Genomic DNA, 20,728 nt, shown 5'->3' with positions numbered 1-20,728 from the left:
TTGGCCCACCCAAAAGAAGGGTCGCGGTCTCGTCTAATCGGACGATAAAAAAACCCTCCTTTAGAGACCACCGGGTGGGCAGGAAGACCATGGGAAAATGTGTTCTCATCTCATCTTCTAGAGGGAAATAGAAAGAGACAGAAAGAGAGAGCGGGAGAACTGAATATTTTGGAGCCAACCAACCGATGATGGTAGTGATCGTGTGGAGGGGGGATCCACTTCGAGAAGGGAGGGTGGTTTATTCTGCTTTCTTACTGCACCCCAGCCTCAAGCTCCATTTCCCCCTTTACTCGACTCGTCGAGCGTTCTATTTCTCCTCACCAAAGCAACACGCGCGGCTGGACAATTGTGCCCAAATCTGCCAAGAAAAAACCCCAACCCAGGCAGGGGAGGCATCTAACTGTTAAAGATAATGAAACATAAAATGCGCCACACGAGCGCACAAACATCGGATCTGGCCTCCAAACGAAGTATGCGAGTCCCGTTTGCTTGGTGGAGGAGCTGATAGACCACCGATCGCCCTTTGGTTAGTTTACCTCACGGTAGCGCGAGTTTAATGCACAAATCCACAATCTCGCACACCATTATTCTGCAAATCGCGCAGCATTAGTTCAACATCGTAACACACTTTCTTTTAGCACCTGCTTCCATGAGTTGCGAGGAGTTGTGAAGGAAATCTCACCTACAAAAAAAATCACTTAAAATAATTTGCTCGCAAATTTACTCTCCAAACTTCAGTGCACAGTTTCACCGATCGCAGGTTATTATTGCGGCTTCATTCGACAAATTTGTAGACTAATTTTTCTTACTCTCCTTTCCTAATAAGCACTCTTTAGTCTCCAGGCATTCCCATCCAATTATCAACGCTCCTACATCACAGTAGATCGAAGAACACAGTTTAGACACGTTCTTTTTCTATACTTCCTGTCGCACGGTTCTCTCTTTTTCATGGAGCATTCGCATGAAGTACTTTTCAGTATTTTGTCGTTACATACGAATGTGGCAGGTTTTTAGAAGAAAAACCTTCTGCTGAAATTCTTATCATCTTTGCACCCAATTCTGCTTACAAATGCAGCAGGGAAGTGTATTAATTTCTACTAAAAAATACGTAAATCATCAACCATTTAGAAGATGGATAATGCATTACATTAAATTGATACAGAAGATTCATAAAACATTTCGAAAACTCAACATAACCAACGTGTACCACACACCGATCAACATGGCCATCCCTTGATCCACTTTCAGCTGGATCGTTCGTTCATTCATCTCCGGCCAATGTTGCACTTTGTGTAGCCTTCAGTTTTCTTCAATCTCTGCTGTCTCTTTTGTTTTAACTTCATCGATAGACATCCCAAACGTCACACGATCGAGAACAGACGACACAGACACAGAATGAAGGGCCTCCGCAGCGGAAAAGCGTAACAGAGGTACGAAAAGCGGGGTAGAGGGGAGAAGGCTATGACTTTGCCTCCTCTACACTACCAACGACCCCCTTTCTTTCTTCACGCATCTTTCCGGCAACAAACGCAACAACAAACGAGTGCGTCCGATAATGCTACAAACGCACGACTACAAGCGCCCCTTTTGCCACATTGAGAGCCAGAGCGAGCGGAGAGGTGCGTAATCCACACACACACCCATCAACACGCGGCCAAGTCGGTCGCACCAACAAAAAAAAACAGCAACCCCGTGTTGCTTTGTTTGCGTTCTACGCGCCAACCGCAGCGCGCGATCTACGGTGAGATCTCTCCCTGTACAACCCTTACTTAGCGGGTTTTGATGCGGACGCCAAAATCAACCCCATTCGCGGGTGCTGCTGCTGCCGATACTTCTCTCCTGTACCACCGTCGTATGCCTCGCGCTTCCGGAGAGCGGTCCAGAAATTCCTGACTGTCTCGGTGACGACGAAAACCAAAAAAAAAGGAAGCATCACACGATCCCTCTCCTTTTGTCGGTGGGGTTTATCTCGTCGTTTTGTTTGCGCAGCGCTCAAGTAGATGCATCTCCCGGTCGTTGCGCACATGGCCACGTTCGACGTCCTCCAGCAGCAAAGAATGGCGGCTGACTCTCTTTTGGTCTAAAAATACGAACCCTGCCATAAGTCAAGCGATTGGTGGCTGTTTCCACACGTTATCAACGACTGTTCTACACGTGCATGCAAGCAAACGGTAGGGAAATGCCGTACCGTGGTTTCTATCGTTCTTTTTTCGCGTAATGCTGGCTTTTTTTTGCTGTTCAGTGGCGGGGCAAACAAAAAACAGTCCGAAAAAATGCATCAGTCGCCATCAACTGGCAGAATGCGTTCACATTTTGGGATGAAAAAATCACTTTTCCCGCATCAGACCAGGCCTGATTGAACGTGTCTATCGCGGCCACCTATGATTCTTTTTATTTTCCCTCGCTGCTAGCTGTCATCAGCCGACTATCAAACGTCACGGTGACGTCGAATGGCCTGCAATGATCATAGTGGTGGTAGTAACCGCGAAGTAGCGACTTATTGGTTTGATTGAATCGACGGTAGAATCTCGTCATCGGGCGCATCGACGAGAACAACGTCACGCGTCCGTTATTGCAGCCAGTGCCTGCAATACACTCTTACTGCAACAAACGTTCCGAACAATGCACGCTGCTACTGCTACAACAACCCATCGATGTACACCGATGAGTTGGTTGGGCTTGTTGGGGATGCTTTTTAGTATGCACACGCGCACGTCCTCCTCGCCCGTCCTCCACAACTTCGACGGACAGCGTGTAGTACGCCACCTCGTGCTCCTCCCATCTAGTAGGCCTTTGATGGCCAATCCATGTGGGTGGATGGGTGTGTGGTAAGGGGGGGGGGGGGGATGTGTTGTTGATTATTCGCTTGCCAATGATGACTACTACACTCCGTGGAGCCCTTGTTGAGTGTTGTCTTAATACCCTCTTTCTCTCTTGCTCGTTCTCTCTCTCTCTTTCTCTCTTTAGCCCGGCCTCCATCTATCATCTATCCAGCCTATGATCCGATCCGAAAAGCCCCCCCAGAAAGAGAGCGAAAACGGGGACAGTTACAAAAGGCAGCTTGGCTGCTCATTTATCTCCACATGGAGCTATTTCCTTTTCCCTCAGTCGCCCGCCCTGTGGAGCATCAATCCGTGATTTTTCGCAGTGGTGACTTTGTCCCATTCGCGGGAAGGCTACTCCACGCGAATACCGTGCACTGTGTAACGTCAGTGGATGCATTCAGGCGTATCGTTTACAATCCTGGATGCACTTCTGCATAGGCGCCACAGTAGCGGCAAAAGCGATGCAAAAATACACCACTAAACACAGACTGGACTCTGACACACGTTGAAGCGAACTTTTTTCCATCTGTGGTGGAAAGTATTGGACAGAATCATGCAGTTTTCTTCGCTTTTGGTTTGGTTCATCTATGTCGCACATGTGAGGAAAAACAACAAAAGAGACAACAACCAGCCAAAGAAATTTTGGGGAGCACCAAGAGCAACAACAGCAGAGCACACGATACCAGCATTACATTGCTGAAGGGCGGCAGAAAAAGCATCATCATGATCAGCAGCAGCATCATCATCAACATCATCATCATCGGTCGTCACAATTTATCCTCACGGAACACTCGCGCACATTCCCACATCGTCGGCACGGCGCGTAGCAACAAAACGCATTCACATACTCACTCGAGAGAACGCGTCTTCGATCTCGCTCTCTCACGCGTGGTATATATGATTTTCTCATTCTCCCATTGGAGGGCAGATTCGCTTCGCGCTCGCGGAGATGTGCAAAGAGCGAACTATTTCGCGGATAGAAATCACGCACCTTGTGGAAAACGTACTACGCGTAAGCATTTAGTGCTGTTGTTATCGAACTCCTATACACGAGATTTTGCCCACCAAACTTTGGGCATGCACATACGCACGCACCCAAACACACCAGCGTAGCATGCATAGTTTGCAGAAACCCGACAAATCTGACAGCTTTGCATTGGCTGGGATTTGACACAACCAAGCATAGCTACGCTTGACGGATTTCGATAATCGATTTCGTGTGTTTGTTTCTTCATTGATTGAATGATTCTTTTCCTGGCTGCTAATGAATGCTTTTCGATAAAATTTCACACATACCCACACACACACACACGCACATTCAACATAAAATGCATTATTTTTCATTCCATCGCTCTCTCGATTCTCGCTCACATTCTCTCTCTCTCTTCCTCTTTTTCTTTTTCTCTCCTCAATTGGTTTGCTTTCTTTTTTTTATACTTTTTTCGAAACATTTGCTTAGCACATGATGCTGCTTCTCACTCTCGCGCGCGGAACGCATTTCACATCCTTGCATGCCGAGGGCACTCGCTCTCACTCTCTCGCGCGCTGTCGCGCCACCGCACATGGAAAAGTGTGTGCGCGGACGCGCGCGCGCGCGTACGCACGCATCCCAGCGCACCAACACACACGCACGGGCGCGCGCACTCGCTGACGGGCTGGCGGCTGGCCGTTTTCTTCGTCATCTCACCACAGAAGGCGCTGCTTTTCGTTGCGCGCTCTCTTATCCAGAGCGACGCATTAATCACAATCAGATCAGAGATGCCTCTCTTCGACGCTGCTGCTTCGTCTTCGCCTTCCATCGCTCGACATTTTTGTTTTATTTATTTTTTTTTTGATTTCGTGCAACACTAGACACCCGCCACCATCACCGCACTTGAGCTTGATCCACCCTTTTAAAAGACGGAAGAAGACATCTTCTTTGCGACCCAAGGAGGAGCCCTTCATTGGCGAGCAATGTGGTGCAATCCGGAGCGCGATTTGAGTGGAAGAATGGAATCTCCAAAATCTTCCCTTGCGACGACACCGTTATCGCCCCACGGGAATGCATTTCCTGCATCCACCATTCACCTCTATCCCGCCGCCCACTCCTAATTCGACCCCCCTCTCTCCTTCATGCACTATCCGTCGTTTTTTTTTGTCGTGCGCGACTGGACGCATAATTCACCGTACTTATATCGCACACACTTCTCCTTTTTGTTGCGCTTCCGCCGCTAACGCAAGCAGGATGAAAAGGCTTCCGTTTGACACTTTTGTTGACGCACTTCCGCTTCCCTTGCATTGCCGGATCGTACCGGAGGCCCTTAAGAGCATTTAGATCGGATCGGGGGAGCAGCGCGGAAAAAAAAATGACTCCACACCCGCGCGCATCTCCGCCAGTATCACTAACACCACACCACTCCCCGCCCTACGCCACCATTCACTCTAGGGCTCAAGCAGCCCTTCGGGGGGAAGGCAAACCCATCCCCCACCACTCCTCTTCATTCAACAATCGCGAAAAACTCCCGCGCACGTACGCACTCACACACGCTTACTCGCGCGGGCACACCGTTTCGTCATTCGAGAGATGTTTACTATTAATGCTTTTTTCTTTTGCTCTTCTTTGCATCCCCCATTATACACCTATTTCTCTCCCAATGCTAGTTTCACCAACGTGACAGTTAGGGGGGCGGGGGCGGGGGGAGAGGCAAGGATTAATCCTGATAGCGATAGGCGCACGGGGGATCGGGAGCATTTCTTTTCTTTTTTTTTTCCTTCGCCAATTACTTTTTACCTCCGCAGAAATTGATCACTCACAGGACCCCCGCTAGATGGCTCTCTGGCCTCCCCCAGCCCCGTCCGACACAAACGCACACCCCGGTCACACACAAACACACTCCACACGGCAGACTTAATGACAAACGGAAGAAGCAAGAGAATGCGCGGTGAGCGCGAGCGAGACGGAATGTGCTTCTGACAGCGAGCGCGAAGAACGGGAGAGAGAGAGAGAGATAGTTAGAGCGAGCGAGTGAGTGAGTGAGTGAGTGAGTGAGAGAGAGAGAGAGCGAGCGCGCGCGAGCATTACCACTAGGGACAATTGTGGGACCACTCGTCGTCCCTTCCTGACACACACACCCGCCGCGGCAGGATAAAAACATCCCGACGGAACAGAATCCTTGCACGGATCCCGAAAAACCATCTTTGCTTGCACTTTTTTTCCCCTTTTTTGCTTCCTTTTGCAACGGCCACAGTCGAGACCTGTCGGCCATTGCTGTATGCACCGCGCCACCATCCATCCACCTGACCCATCAATCGCGCTTTGCTCTTCTGAGGTGCTGCTGCCGTCGCTGGTACCCCGCGCGCGCTGACAATTCGCGTGTAAGGAGGCCAGGTTGCGGGTGTTGACGGCGACGACGACGATGACGATGACGATGATGATGATGCCGATGACTATGACGGAGCGACGGTGAATCTGCTGCTGGGGTTTGAATTCGCGCACCACACGGAAGTGCCAATGGCTTTGCGACTCCTTTTCTCCTTTTTTTATCACCAAACCAAGCAAGCTTTTAACTCCACACACCATCACGAATTCCGCCCGAGGATGCCTTCCTTCCTGTCACCACCCCCACCCACCCATTGACCGTGTTTCTAGTGCACAAATCACACGCACGATTTTGTCGTGAACGAAGCAACGAAACAAAAAAAAATAACGATAGCAAAGCTGCACTGCACATCCATCATCATCATCTTCCTGCACTGTGTGTGGCTGCTCCGTCGTAAAAGAGTAAACAACAAATTGGGACTAGGCCGCCATTGTTTTCGCTAAATTTCACCCACCGCGCGTTAGCAGCGTTGCTGCATTTTACACCACCGTGCGCCCGACGCGCTAGCACACCTTTTCGTACGTACCATTTTCGGTTCGGTGCGAATTAAACGCGTTTTATTCCGAAAAATCTACACGGCGAGACACAGGCCGCCATTATAATTTTCCATCTTTTTCTTGATGTGTGTATCCCACCACACACTCTCTCGCGGCTGCTCGAGGTTTTCGTTCGCACCTTCTCTCCCGCCTACCCGCTCTGACCCATCTACCCATGCGAACAACACTCTTCTCTTCTCTTCTACTGCTGCTGCTGCTGCTGCTTCTGCTCCACGAACCCACCACGGCACCACCACAGCTACAGCGACGAGATAGCCTTCAGCGAAGCGCGCTCACCACTACTCCTGCTACTGCTGCCATCGCCTGCCCTTCTGCTTCTCTTTCTTGTGCACGGCTCGCTCGGGACATGCATGATACCCTTGCTCTCTCGCACCTATCAAGCCACCACGAAATTCACCACATATGGGCGCATTTCACGGAGGATCGCCTTCGCGATGGAAGAAAACGGCGACGGGAAGGCGATTCTGTCGGTTTACTGCAAATTTGGAAACAGCCAAAGCGCTCATACAGCGTACTGCGTACGCCTGTGGGGTTTGTTGCATGTGTACGTGCGTATTTGTAAGCGAGCTGAGCGCCAACAATTGTCAAGGTGGCTGCAACGAAAGCACCACGGGTGTGCCCGGGCTGTCAATTGGCAACATTGACAATTTTTGAAAGTTTGGCTGCGTACTAGAGCGAGCCATGTCGCATGCAGCCACCACACGGGAAGAACTGTTTTCCAAATTCCAATCGATCACTTCAACGTGCCGACGTTGTCCGAGATGAGAAGTTGTGCAGTGGAGCACTTGTAGCTTGAAGGTTCTCTGTAGATCACGGATCTAGTCACGATAAGTGATCAGAAAAAAAGAATGCCTTCCACACGTTGACGACTTCTTGCATTATGGGTAAGTTACGTAGCAGCGACACAGGGAACAAATTCAAATATCGGCCCCACGTTGACTCAAGACTCTGATCTGAGTTGCTGGACCTAAACGATCGCAGGGCGCTAATGATGTGGAGCATGTTTACGATGCAAGCTAAATGCTACGATAACATTCGACATTAATGCGCCCAATTGTATCTGCCAGATGAAGCATCAGCCCCCCACGCGGAGTTATACGTACCTCTGCAGCTAAACCGGTTGCAAAAGTTGTGTGTATTGCAGTCTATATTGCCCAGCGCGAAATACTGTGTTTTTTGTCCATCCATTTAACGGAAGCTGCCTATTAACGAGAGATTTGACGTGTTGAGATGACTTTCAACGACTGAAACGAACAGTTCGGGTTATCACATCAACGAACAGAGTGTGCTTCACTTAGGACTGCAATCTGAGGAGTGTTTTCACGACGCTGGAGTATTTTTGCCTGGTAAACACGTACACCTTGTTTCATCGGGAATAAGCAAATCGCACATATCACCACATTTCCCCCAACGGCCTGGTAGTTGAATGTTTACGCTAAAAGGTCTGTTAAACATTACCTATGCCGCATGCATACACTGTAGAGTATTCTTGGTACGAGGATGGTTCCTTTTTAAACTTGGCTGGTCCGAGACACAATATGAATCGATCAATTTCCCAACAGTCCTTAGTACACTTGGAAGAACGCTACGAACAAGTTCAGGGGAACGATACGGGAGGCACAGCCATATCTCTTTGCATGCTCGACCATCGTCTCGCCCAACTACCCGACGCCGGAGCTGAAAAAACTCATTTTTGATGAACTTGCAGTTTTCATTGGATATAATAGTGCAAGAGTGCCACGCCAACTGTAAAGTCCAATGGCTTGCAGTATTTTCAATGTTCTAACGATATCGTGGCATAGTAGTTCGTGGGACGATAGCCCAATAGGATCGTTTCGCTAGGCGGTGTGGCTTTGTTGCGAGTGTCCCTACTAAGGCTGTGCAGGACATTCACTATACAGAGCGATTCTCCATGGCTTTGTTGTCCGCTCAATTCCCGTCGCTGTACACAATGGCGGTAATAACCGTGTGTTGGATAACGATGTTGATGCCGTTTGTGTTGCTGTTGTTGTTGCATTTCAAAACAACCCTGAACGCCAACCTCTCCGAACTTCTTCGTCCTGCTGGTAATGTTGGTTCTCCTAGCTGCGAACGTCGCAGTGCTTCAATTTTCGAACCTTTTCGCTAGCCCTGCGTCAGGCTGCAAAGGTGCTGGCAACGAATATTCCGGCCAGTTTTCACAGCGACTCGATGTTTTTCGATACGAACGCACGCATGGTGCTTGATGAACGGCACATTTGCTCCATTTATTGCACAGTTTCAGCGTACGGCCGAAATTTTCATCCCCCGTACACTCTCGAGGAGTTTTTCTTTTCCAATCGAAACATTCACTTTGCTTGCGTGACAGAGACAACAGACGGGAACGTCAAAAGCATGTCAAACAGTATGAACTGTGCGCCAAATAAGCCCTAAAAAGTGATGATTTATCAAAATGATCGTTACTATCACAAAATATGCCCACTAAATCACTAGATCGCTATAAACCAAGTTAAGTTGTTTGAGAATTATGTAGGTTTCACCCCAAGTAAAACATTACATGCAAAACTTTACTAGTCATTTCAAATTACCTGTCGAAATCACATGAAATCACATGTTCTACAAAGTGTATGATAGCATTCGATCTATAGATTAATTTTGCAACAACTCAAAAATAATTTTGACTAATGAATTGATTTATATATTGTTTTCTCAATTCGTAATTTACATTTCAACATCTTTCCCTTTTCTAAGAAAACCTGAAAAGGAATCAACAAGATATGTAGAATATTACAGTTTTGTGGTGACTATAGTTGCGTGTACTATTCTGTTTATTCCTATACTATACGTTTGTTGCATATACTATTATACTATATATATACATCGTAGCAATACGATTTATCAATTTAAAACAGAGTAAACAATAGTTATGTGGAAAATAAAATTAATAAAAATTACGATATGTCAACCTTCATTGCCACCCTATAGTCTTCCGTGTTTGGGCTCTGTCGAAGTGCATCCGTAAACGTCAAAACGTTGCTTGGGAGAAGAAGCGAAAACTCTCCCCAATGGTGTTAGAAAAAGAAAATTTTCGTTTTAAAAATTCTGTGCATTTAGTTGTGTGATTTGTGCACATTTTGATCACCATAGATTACCGCTTTCGCGGGCTATTCCGTGTGTCCAAGTCCAGGGAAACGGTAGTGCGTCTCACGGAAATCCCAACCAGACCCAGCGTTTCGATCCCCCTTCCGGTTAGCTGCTAGTGAACCATCGGGAGGGTGGTGGTGAAAGAATTCACGAGCGAACCAGCACCAACAGCAGCAAAAAGAACAACACCACCCAAGCAGAGGAGGGAAGTTCGCAAACAGAAACAGAGTACTAAACATTCCTATCTTCCGCGACGGGGCAAAGTGCCCTGAGGGCTGGCAACGCGGGGCAGATTCTTCGCTGCTCTCCGTGTCCGTCGTGGATAGGCTACACTCGATATACCATCGATACTTGGACCGTGCGCGTGAATTGTTGAAGCGAGTCGTGATGGAACTTCAGCTGCAGCGAAAACAGGGCACGCCAGGCGCTGGCACACTGCAGCAGCAGCAGCAGCAGCGCGATGGTGCGTCGGGAACCGGGAGTGGCAATTCTGCCTCCGCAGGAGCAATCGGCAAGAACGACAGCTACGATAGCTCGCACAGCAGTAGCAATACCGAGGACACCACCGAAACGGACGATCGGCGACGCAAGATGATGAAGAACAGGGCCAGGTAAGCAGTGTCTATGCCAAGTTATCCCACCTAGATTCCATGGCCACCCATGCCCTAGGGCAAGATTTAGGGCAGCATGCTTAGTGCTGGGTTGTAACGCCAACATGCTCAAAGCTCGCCCGCGAAAGAGACAAAACATCACCCAGTCCGACATGGGGAGCAACCAAAATAAGTAGCACACCTAGTAGTGGGCAACAAAAATGCACATTACAAAGGACAAAGCAAGCAAGCAAGCATGCATGCGTGGCTCTCCTCTCCTTGGGGCCGAGTGCTAGTGTATGTGTACGAGTGCACCAGCATCGCGTTGCACGGAGATGCGTCACGATGGTGTGCAGCAGCAGCAGTTTCGTTGCGCGAACGAAGCTTGCGAGATAGGGTTTTGATACGGTGGTATCCTCCAGTTGACACAGACGCAGACCGTCCAGACGACGGCCCTCTCTCCCACCTGCGCCCCTCTCGTCTTCAGCATCGCCCGAAGGTGTTGCCCGACGGCGGCACGCGTGCCACAGACCGACTAGTTTACTGGGAGACTGGGTTTCTTTGTGTGCTAGGTCAGGGTTTGGTCTGCTTTCTTAGTTTTTGCCTTCCCCGTTGTCTGCCAGCTCGGCCAGACGTAGCTCGGTACGTCCCAGCTTCCTTGCAGCATGCATCTGCGTCCTCTCGGTTGCATTTGCTCCAATCAGCTAGCGCCAGTATCAGATTTTCTTAGTCAGCACGCGTCGCGGATGATGAAAAGGTTGCTCTTTCTGTGCTTGACGACAACGATGAAGTGAGTACTATCGAGCGAAGGTATCGTTCCGTCAGTAGTAGGCCTTGGTTGGGCTTCGATCGCAGCAAGCATTTCCGAATGGGTTCGATATTCCGACACCAAGCGGCAATTGTTCCAATATCCTGTTTTTGCTAATTCATCCCGTTGTTTCCCGTGGCAGAAATAATAGACTCATGCAGCAGCACCAGGCGCAGCAGAATACCACAGACAGTGCGAAGGTTGCGGCGGGGAAAAAGCTGGCGGACGGCGAACGGATCACGCTGATTGTGGACAACACGACGTTCTCGGTGAACGTTTCGATGCTGACGGCCCAACCACAGACCATGCTTGGACGTATGTTCAGCTCGGGGGTGGAATTTACGCACCCCAACGAACGTGGCGAGTACGAGGTAGCGGACGGCATCTCACACACCGTCTTCCGGGCCGTCCTCGAGTACTATCTGTCCGGGGTGATACGCTGTCCACCTACCGTATCGGTGCAGGAGCTGCGGGAGGCGTGCGATTACCTGCTTATTCCGTTCAACGCGGATACGATCCGCTGCCAGAACCTGCGTGGCCTGTTGCACGAGCTGTCGAACGAGGGTGCGAGCATTCAGTTCGAGGCTTTCCTGGAATCACTCATCCTGCCCCTGATGGTAGACGCCGCCCGGCAAGGTCACCGCGAATGCCACATCGTCGTTCTATCGGAGGGTAAGTGTCGTTTGCGAGGCTGAAAAGCTTCGATTTGGAGTGCGAAATGTTCACAGTTCGTTCGCTTGTTTGCAGATGACATCATCGACTGGGACGAGGAATATCCACCACAGATGGGCGAAGAAGACTGCCAAACGGTCGCCAACACCGCCATGTATCGGTTCTTTAAGTACATCGAAAACCGCGACGTCGCCAAGCAGGTGCTAAAGGATCGGGGTCTCAAGAAGATCCGGCTAGGCATCGAGGGATACCCGACGTACAAGGAAAAGATCAAGCGGCGACCGAGCGGGCGCATGGAAGTGATCTACAACTATTTGCAGCGGCCGTTCATCCACATGTCGTGGGAAAAGGAGGAAGCCAAGAGCCGCCACGTGGATTTCCAGTGCGTCAAATCGAAGTCGGTCACGAATCTAGCAGAGGCCACTGCCGATCCGGCCCTCGAACTCGATTCGGGTGAGTGTACGCGGTAGAAGTTTGTCCAGCACGCTTCATAGTACTAGCGCAATAAAGCGGAAATTGTTATAGCAAGTAAGTAATCTTTTTCTCTGGGTTGCCATTTTGTCTAGCCGGGAATCCGCTTCCTCAACGACATTTTGAGATATCGCACGAGCCTGATGCGGAACCGTTTCTGCGGCCCGACGCCCTACTCGACGGCGAGGAAGGAGCTATCGGTGGGCTGCCGAATGGGGACGAAATCGGTCACTTGGGTCCAGAAGAACCGCAGTAGATCACGAAGAAAAGTTGGCTGCTTCGCGCTGTGTAGTACCAGTAACCTTCCCGGTTCCCGACGCAACCACAAATAGTGTGCTTCATGTTTTACCAAAACACATTAACACATATTAACATCTCTCATCTCCGATCCTGAGAACGTTAACACGCTTGCAGGAGACGCAACAGTTTAGCGCAATCAAATTCATCAGTTGGAAACCACAGATGGTCTCCACTGTACCTATATTTCTGATCCGTTAACTGAGCTCTAGTGTTTGTGTATATTCTCATCGCGTTTGTTTGTTTATATTGTCCCTCGTGTAATTGGTGCTCCTCATCGGGGGAACAAATCCAACCTCTCCTAGTTGATTTTCAATATTTAAAACAACTTTTTATTATACGAACTATGCTCCTCTCTATGTGTGATCAACCGATAATTATTATATATAGTTTCGATTGTGTTATAGAAACGTCCAATTCCACTCCATAGCTGTTTGATTAATTAAATGTGCTAATAGCGTATCCATTCGATTGATTTCGTTATCCATTAAATCGTGCAAGGAATTGCTTCACGATCGCTCCTCATATTTATTCGATTCCTTTTATTTTCTGTCCGGTAAATTCTCTGGCGATAAAATCGACAAGTGTATTTTTTTCATGCCTTTTTTCTTTGCTAATTTAAACGCTAATCTCTTACCATGCTCCCGTTCTTTCATGTTTGTGCAAGCGTTATGCTAATTTAAACGCCTTTTTATATATATTTGACTTTTTTATACCGAGCAAAAATAAATAAGATATAAAGCCATTAAAAATGCACGTTTCTATTCGATTACTTCATCCGACGTTTATAATTGGGATTCAATAATGTTTCGTTGAGCACTTTAATTTTGTTTTATTCTTAGATAAGATTAAAGATAGACCTAGCAAATAATGAAACAATCCCTCCTTTAGTAACCCGTCCCCAATGAAGCAGAATCCTTTAACAGTAGAGCACCGTAACATGGCAAACACAAGATGTCAGTTGACAACGTAGGCATCGAGAGCAATGAAAAAGTCCCTTCGGGCGTTCGCTTGTCAAATCACAGAGAGTTCTCCCAGCCAAAGGATCGCTCGATTGCCATCTTCCACTTGCTGTAACGCATGTCTCGTTCATCTTCGCTGATCTGCGGCTTGAAGACCGTACAGCTGCTTTCCACGCTAACGTTTTCGATGTCCCACTTGCCCACGGCACGACCCGCCACCATTGCAGCACCCTGAGGAGATAAATTGAAGTATTAGCGTCGTCTGTTATGTTTGTACCGCCAACCAGGTGCTTGACTTGATCGCGCCAATTACTCACCAAGGCAGTCGTTTCCACAAACGTCGGTTTCAGCACATCCAGCCCGATCAAGTCCGCTTGCCATTGCATCATGGAGCTATTGACCGTCATTCCACCGTCCACCTTAAGCTTTTGTAGCGGCGTGCCACAGTCATTGTTCATGGCATCCAAAATGTCGCGCACTTGGAAGCAGATGGCTTCAAGCGCCGCCCGTATGATGTGCCCGCGCTGTGTGTCCTCGGTGATGCCACAGATGACGCCCCGCGCATCCTGGTTCCAGTACGGTGCGTACAGTCCGCTAAATGCCGGCACGAAATAAACGTCCCCATTGTTCTCGACTCCCAGGGCGAGACTTTCCGATTCGGACGCATTTGCAAGCAGGTTCACGTTGTCCCGCAGCCACCCGAGAGCGGCACCGGCCACGGCAACTGAACCCTCCAACGCGTACACCGGCAGCGCATCCGGGCCCATCTGGTAGGCGACGGTGGTGATTAATCCGTGGAACGAATCAATCATGGCCGTGCCTGTGTTGTACAGCAAGAAGCATCCGGTGCCGTAGGTAGCTTTGGCTCGGCCACGTGTCAGACACTCCTGTCCAACCAAGGCTGCTTGTTGGTCACCGAGACAACCGGCCAGCGGAATGCCCTGTAGTGGCTTAAACCTAACCAAACCGTACACCTCCGAGCTGGAGCGTATTTCGGGCAGAATCTCGAGCGGTACGTCGAAGAACTTGCCAAGCGTTTTGTCGTACTGCAGCGTCTCGATGTTCATCAGCATCGTGCGCGATGCGTTCGAAACGTCCGTCACGTGGACGCCTCCGTTCGGACCGCCGGTCAAGTTCCAGATCAACCAGCTATCGACCGTTCCGAATAGGCAGTTTCCGCTTCGGATGGCCGCCTTCACTTTCGGCACGTTGTCGATCAGCCAGCGTAGCTTGACGGCGGAAAAGTACGGCGACAGCGGCAAACCGCAAAGCGGTTTCAGGTAGTTTTTATTCTTCGTCTTGTTCGGGACTGTCTCTAGCAGCTGCTCCACAGTGGAGGACGTCCGCATATCGAGCCACACGATCGCATTATATAATGGTTCGCCTGTGGTGCGATCCCAGACGATGGTCGTCTCGCGTTGGTTCGTCACTCCGATGGCAACGATGTCAGTGGCTGGATTGCCACCCAGTTCAATCAATTTCTCCAGCGTGCGTTCGATGCACTCATACACAACGTTGAGGATTTCGTTGGGATCCTGTTCGACCCAACCCTCCTGGGGGTAGCTTTGTCGCAGCTCCTTCTGGTGAAAGCAAACCACTTCGGCCGTTTCGGCACGAAACAACAGAAACCGAGCGGAGCTGGTGCCTTCGTCAATCGAACCGACTAGGTCACCGAATTTTTTCACTGTTCCGGAAGCCATCCCTGCACGAAAAACTTGGCACGTTGGTTGATGTTCAACACTCAGCGCAAAGGTTGCTACTAAAGGTTACTAAATCGTAACCGATCACATTGACGGGGGTACACGCTGGGTACAAAGTTCGATCGGAATTATGTTGCTGTTTCCTCACGAAAACGTCGATTGGCACTCGCTACCCTGGATGTGTATGCTGGCGATACACTCTTTAATCCTGTTACTTCACAAACGGATCTAATCTTTTGTGCTTGCAGAGAGGCCCGCTTCGAACCATCGCTTTTGTGAGGGTCAATTAGCTGTACCTTATCTTATCGGTATCACTTATCGAACCGCGCTAGGAATTTACAGGGACCCTTCACAAAAGGTAAACACGATGAGGCTTCACTGCTGATAAACGCGGCATCGCGGACTCATCCCGAGTTGTTTTGGCAAACATGTTCACTTGAATTCATTGCTCATTAAATACAATAATGCTAATTGCAGCTGCAAACGTAGAAACGATTTGTTTTAATACTCACAGAACCGTGCGAACGTCGAATAAATATTTCTTATCGTAATCTCCGGGAATACCTTGACAGCTGCAGTGGCTGTCAGTTTTGTTTATTTACATCAATCCAGCTGATGTTCAGCATACCCTACGTCCATTGAGCTCCAAATATTTTGATACATTACTCACGTGCTTTGCACATTCTGTTGATTAGAGTACGTATTTTTTTATTTTTATTATAATCATTGAGCACTGACGGCAATCTACCATGTTGTTCTTATTACAATAGAACGGAATAGTTTCTAATGGTAAGTGTTATTAATGTGAACATTTATCCGTGTAAATAAATCCTGCCAAATAAAAGAAAAAGCTACAAGTCAGTTTAATTTTGAGCAATACATAGATTTACATCCTAAAATTGTGATACAAATTTCGGCGCTTATAGCTGACTATAAATAAAGTGTTAGATACACTCCAAAATAAATCCGCTCGATTAAAAAAAAACATTATCGAATGTGCAACTAAACCTACCGTGTAGAGGGTGTTATTGGATGAATATCTTCCCAAGAAATTTGGGAATTCGGAAAATCCTAGCAATTAAATTTACTGGTAATATTGCATCTCTAACGTTTTGGAATTGAGAGTTCAAAATCGATTAAATCTATCCTATTGTTATACTATCTTGCACATAAATGAAAGAACTTAAAATTTAAATCTATAACATATGGCTTAAAATCTATATTTAAAATTCGTCATATAAAGAATACTGACTTAAGAGATATTTTAAGATATTAAGATACCTGTATACCCAGTAACATAGATGTATGATAAAAATTACAGCCACCAATCAGCATACCACTCGCATATAAGGGTGGAAAAATTTTGTACAATCTCCTACAAGTTAATAATAAATAGAAATTCACTTCTAGTGGACGGTAATATCCTCATGAAATGACTGTCAAGGTTGAAGATAAATAAGCGTGGATGAAAAATGATAAAACATGGTTTTTCTATGATGCTGCGACCGAGTTGCCAATAGCTAGAGCTTTTTTGCTGATTTTCTGGTTGATGAACCTGGAATATAGCGAACCACCTGGATTGTGTCTGTTAGGGCCACGAGGAATGTGATAGGTCAACTAGAATGGACAAAAACATTGTTCTTCGTTAGCCGTGATGTTGCTTGATAATCGTTGGGTTTTTACACGTTTCATACCGGATTCTCGTGTGGTAGCAGGGTAGCAATACAGAAGGCGTAATTTTCTAGCTGAGGCGCGGTGATTTTCGCTTCATACTCCATATGATAATCGATAATGATTGCCGTAAGTTTGTATTGTAATGATTTTCCCAGTCCACCGAGGCACCCCATCGTCAAGATGGAACGTCCCAGCGTACTACAATTCAGTACATCCCTCAACGTGTTCGGTGTCATTGGCCATCCGAATGTTCGGTAAGAAACGACAGACTTATCGGCCGGTAAGATTGACTCTTTATCATTCAATAACGCTTGTGGCTGAAGGCAATCTTCCCATTGAGCCAGCAACTGGGGTTTCGGTGGATCCTCGGGGAGGGGCTCGTTAAATTCGGCCGAACGTTTGCGTGTAGACAAGCTTTTAATGCTTTGGCACGGCAAGCCAATTTCTTCCCGCCACTGAAGGAATGCTTCGCGGAAGTGAATCTTAAGTCCAAGCGGTTTTCTTTCAAACAGGGTATCCACATCTTCTATGCGCATTTTGCGCAAACAATCGATATCGATCTGCTGCTCTGAAACGATGAACATGAAACAATCACTTAAGCACCAAGTGAAATCTCAACCAAGGGTAAAATTCGCGGCAATGCGGAACGATAGGTGGGAACTTGCGATGTTTGAAAGTTACCTTCCAACAGCATGATCGTTTCTTCGGCCACCTTCAGCTTAAACAAGCACAGCAACCGCATCTCTCGCTGCTGAAGCAGCGGGGGGTCGTCTCCATTGGCAATCAGGGTGTTGAATATTTCCGCTTCCTCGCTTATCGGTTCACACTTTACCACCATGTTGCCATTCATTTCCACCATTTACGACGGACCAGGTATGAAAAATGTTACGTAATGGTCTATTAAATTCTGCTAATCTTGATTACGGTAATCTATTTAAACTATGCCTAGCTACAAGCGTAAACACTCGTTTGTCTTCCCCTGCTCTTTAATTTGTTTTCTGTTCTTGTCAACTGTGTCTGCTGCGGTTGACAGCTGGGCTAGTGTTGCCAGGAATGAAATCGGGCGTTTTTTTATTTAATTTAATACAGTTAACAATCATCACAAACAATAATGATTTTAAAATTAACAAATGTAACAAATAAGCCCTACAATGTGTAATGAAATCGATAATATACAGGCATGTTGTTGTTGCGAACGCCATGACCTCGACCTCTTGCTTGATCGATCGATCGAGATTGAGCGATCGGATACGTGATCGCGGTCCTCTTTGTAAAGGTTCGTCGATTCCGCAAATATGTTTTGATCGAAATAAGTTGTTGGCCAAGCCTCCGGAGCTGCGCGTGGCGACGATATGTCCATCCCACCCCTCCCGCAGCTGATGATATCGCATACATAAGGGATGGTGGGAGGTGGGCCACAGCAGGGGGAGCACTAAACACGCAACCCTCTAGACGAAGCATAACGTGTGTGCGTATGTACAGCCCTTCGCGAAAAGCCCCCCTTTTGGAGCAGCAGCAACGCGGCTTCTCAGTACGTCTGTTGCGAGCGCCTTGATCGAACGAAAGCGAATCTAGTCCGGCCTGTCAAATCTGGAATCTCGAATCTCTGCGGCCCCTCTGTGTATTATCGCGTTCTGCGACGTCATTGAGGCTATTTCGGTGCTTATCAACTCCATTGAGGTTCCCCGCCGTCAGACTACCCCGTGGAGGACTACGACCGGTTCACGTGGCTGAGAGAGTGTTAGTTTCCATACGGCTGGTGCGCAAGCAGTTTACCGAAGGCTGCAGAAAGCGAAACAGAGGGCAAAATGTCAGCAATACGCAACTTGACAACCGCGGCCAAGTTTCTGTCCGGCCGGCTGGCACCATGTGGCCGATCGTGGGGAGGCTCCATCGTTCCGGTCCGTACCATGCAGCACTATCCGATCGACGAGAGTTTGTTTGGGCTGACCGAGGATCAGCAACAGGTAACACACGTCATACGATCTGCCAGTGCACCGTAACCGTAACGTTTTGTTTACTTATTCCCTCATTCGACGTATCTATAGCTACGCCAGACCGTGTTTAATTTCGCCCAAAAAGAGCTGGCCCCGTTCGCGCAGGAGATCGACAAGCAGAATGAATTTAAGTGAGTTCCATTGCATTAACATTTCTTACTCGAAAGGAAGATCAATCGATCAGGCGGGTTTAGCAGTGACTGAACCATGATGTTTCGTTAATCGCATGCACATATTTAACACTGTGTCTCGTGCTATCGTTCCAAACCTCACACGCTTGACTGCTTTCAGGGATATGCGAAGCTTCTGGCGTAAGCTGGGTGAACTTGGTGTCCTCGGGGTGACGGTGAAACCGGAGTACGGTGGACTCGGTGGATCGTACCTTGATCACTGCATAGTGAACGAAGAAATCTCGCGTGCCTGCGGAGCCGTGGCGCTATCCTACGGTGCCCATTCGAACCTGTGTGTGAATCAAATCCACCGTAACGGCACGGAAGAGCAGAGACAGAAGTACCTGCCGAAGTTGTGCAACGGCGAGCATATCGGCGCTCTGGCCATGTCCGAGGCCGGTGCTGGGAGCGATGTCGTGTCGATGAAGCTGCGTGCTGACAAGCAGGGAGACTACTACGTACTGAACGGAAGCAAATTTTGGATCACAAACGGTCCGGTAGCAGACACGTACGTGATCTACGCAAAGACAGATGCCAACGCGAAGCCACAGCACGGTATTACGGCGTTTCTCGTAGAGCGCGGCATGCCCGGGTTCTCGCAGGGACCGAAACTAGACAAGCTGGGAATCCGTGGCAGTCCGACGGGCGAACTGATCTTCGAAGATGTGAAAGTCCCAGCGAAGAACATCCTTGGCGGTTTAAACAAGGGCGTGTACGTGCTGATGTCAGGGTTGGACCTCGAGCGGCTCGTGTTGGCCGCTGGTCCGGTCGGTTTGATGCAAGCGGCGTGTGATGTCGCATTCGAATACGCGCATGTGCGCAAGCAGTTTGACACGCGTATTGGCGAGTTCCAGCTGATGCAGGGCAAGATGGCAGATATGTACACGACCATGAACGCGTGCCGGGCGTACCTGTACTCGGTGGCACGAGCGTGCGATCAGGCCAAAGCCAACCCGAAAGATTGCGCCGGTGTGATCCTGTACTGCGCCGAAAAGGCAACCCAGGTTGCGCTCGACGCCATTCAAATACTCGGCGGGAATGGCTACATCAACGACTACCCAACGGGACGCATCATGCGCGACTGCAAGTTGTACGAAATTGGTGCCGGTACGTCGGAAATTAGACGTATGGTGATCGGCCGCGCACTCAACAAGGAGTACCAGTGAACTGGGAACACTGGGGACTCCACCAGACACGTGGACACGGAACGGACACGTGGGTGTACCAAGTACACGAAAACTTCACCGACCGTGCCGTGATTTACTGCATCCTGCCGCGTTGCAATCATTTTCAACGCCATCGATTCTTCCGAAAGTGACGAAATTGCATTTACTAGAGGTAATATTGCGAAGTTTTATAAAAACTTGTTTGGAAATAAAACTCAGTTTTGAAACGCATTTCACGCAACCGTTTTTTACTTAGATTGTAAGAAGTTTTACTCAAAAGTATTAAGAAATGTTGGAGGCATCCTGCACCTCGATACAATATTCGTTTACAATATAGCAGTACGTTGAAGTCTACTC

At 48.4% G+C, this 20,728-nt stretch overlaps 4 protein-coding genes across 4 annotated transcripts; 2 read left to right on the top strand and 2 right to left on the bottom strand.

Moving 5' to 3' along the window:
* Positions 1-10,249: 10,249 nt before the first annotated feature.
* On the top strand, positions 10,250-13,439 carry LOC128727302 (BTB/POZ domain-containing protein 10). Its single transcript, XM_053821195.1, has 4 exons — positions 10,250-10,475; positions 11,405-11,934; positions 12,010-12,387; positions 12,501-13,439. The coding sequence occupies exons 1-4, from the start codon at positions 10,252-10,254 to the stop codon at positions 12,659-12,661; spliced, it is 1,293 nt and encodes a 430-aa protein (XP_053677170.1). The 5' UTR covers positions 10,250-10,251; the 3' UTR covers positions 12,662-13,439.
* LOC128727301 (glycerol kinase) lies at positions 13,423-15,531 on the bottom strand. The gene is made up of 2 exons (XM_053821194.1): positions 13,982-15,531; positions 13,423-13,895 (listed from the first exon to the last, which is right to left on the bottom strand). The coding sequence occupies exons 1-2, from the start codon at positions 15,362-15,364 to the stop codon at positions 13,722-13,724; spliced, it is 1,557 nt and encodes a 518-aa protein (XP_053677169.1). The 5' UTR covers positions 15,365-15,531; the 3' UTR covers positions 13,423-13,721.
* A 1,324-nt stretch (positions 15,532-16,855) lies between these two features.
* LOC128726859 (uncharacterized) lies at positions 16,856-17,957 on the bottom strand. Its single transcript, XM_053820698.1, has 3 exons — positions 17,720-17,957; positions 17,059-17,606; positions 16,856-16,981 (listed from the first exon to the last, which is right to left on the bottom strand). Exons 1-3 carry the CDS (start codon positions 17,895-17,897, stop codon positions 16,856-16,858), a joined length of 852 nt encoding a protein of 283 aa, XP_053676673.1. The 5' UTR covers positions 17,898-17,957.
* Positions 17,958-18,846: 889 nt separating this feature from the next.
* Positions 18,847-20,541, top strand: LOC128724404 (isovaleryl-CoA dehydrogenase, mitochondrial). Its single transcript, XM_053818130.1, has 3 exons — positions 18,847-19,005; positions 19,087-19,166; positions 19,327-20,541. The coding sequence occupies exons 1-3, from the start codon at positions 18,847-18,849 to the stop codon at positions 20,369-20,371; spliced, it is 1,284 nt and encodes a 427-aa protein (XP_053674105.1). The 3' UTR covers positions 20,372-20,541.
* The last annotated feature ends 187 nt before the right edge of the window (positions 20,542-20,728 follow it).

This window comes from Anopheles nili, chromosome 3 (assembly GCF_943737925.1).
Source record: "Anopheles nili chromosome 3, idAnoNiliSN_F5_01, whole genome shotgun sequence".
Classification (NCBI taxonomy): domain Eukaryota; kingdom Metazoa; phylum Arthropoda; class Insecta; order Diptera; family Culicidae; genus Anopheles; species Anopheles nili.
Note: the sequence above shows the minus strand (reverse complement) of the source record. Positions and strands in the feature narration are given on the sequence as shown.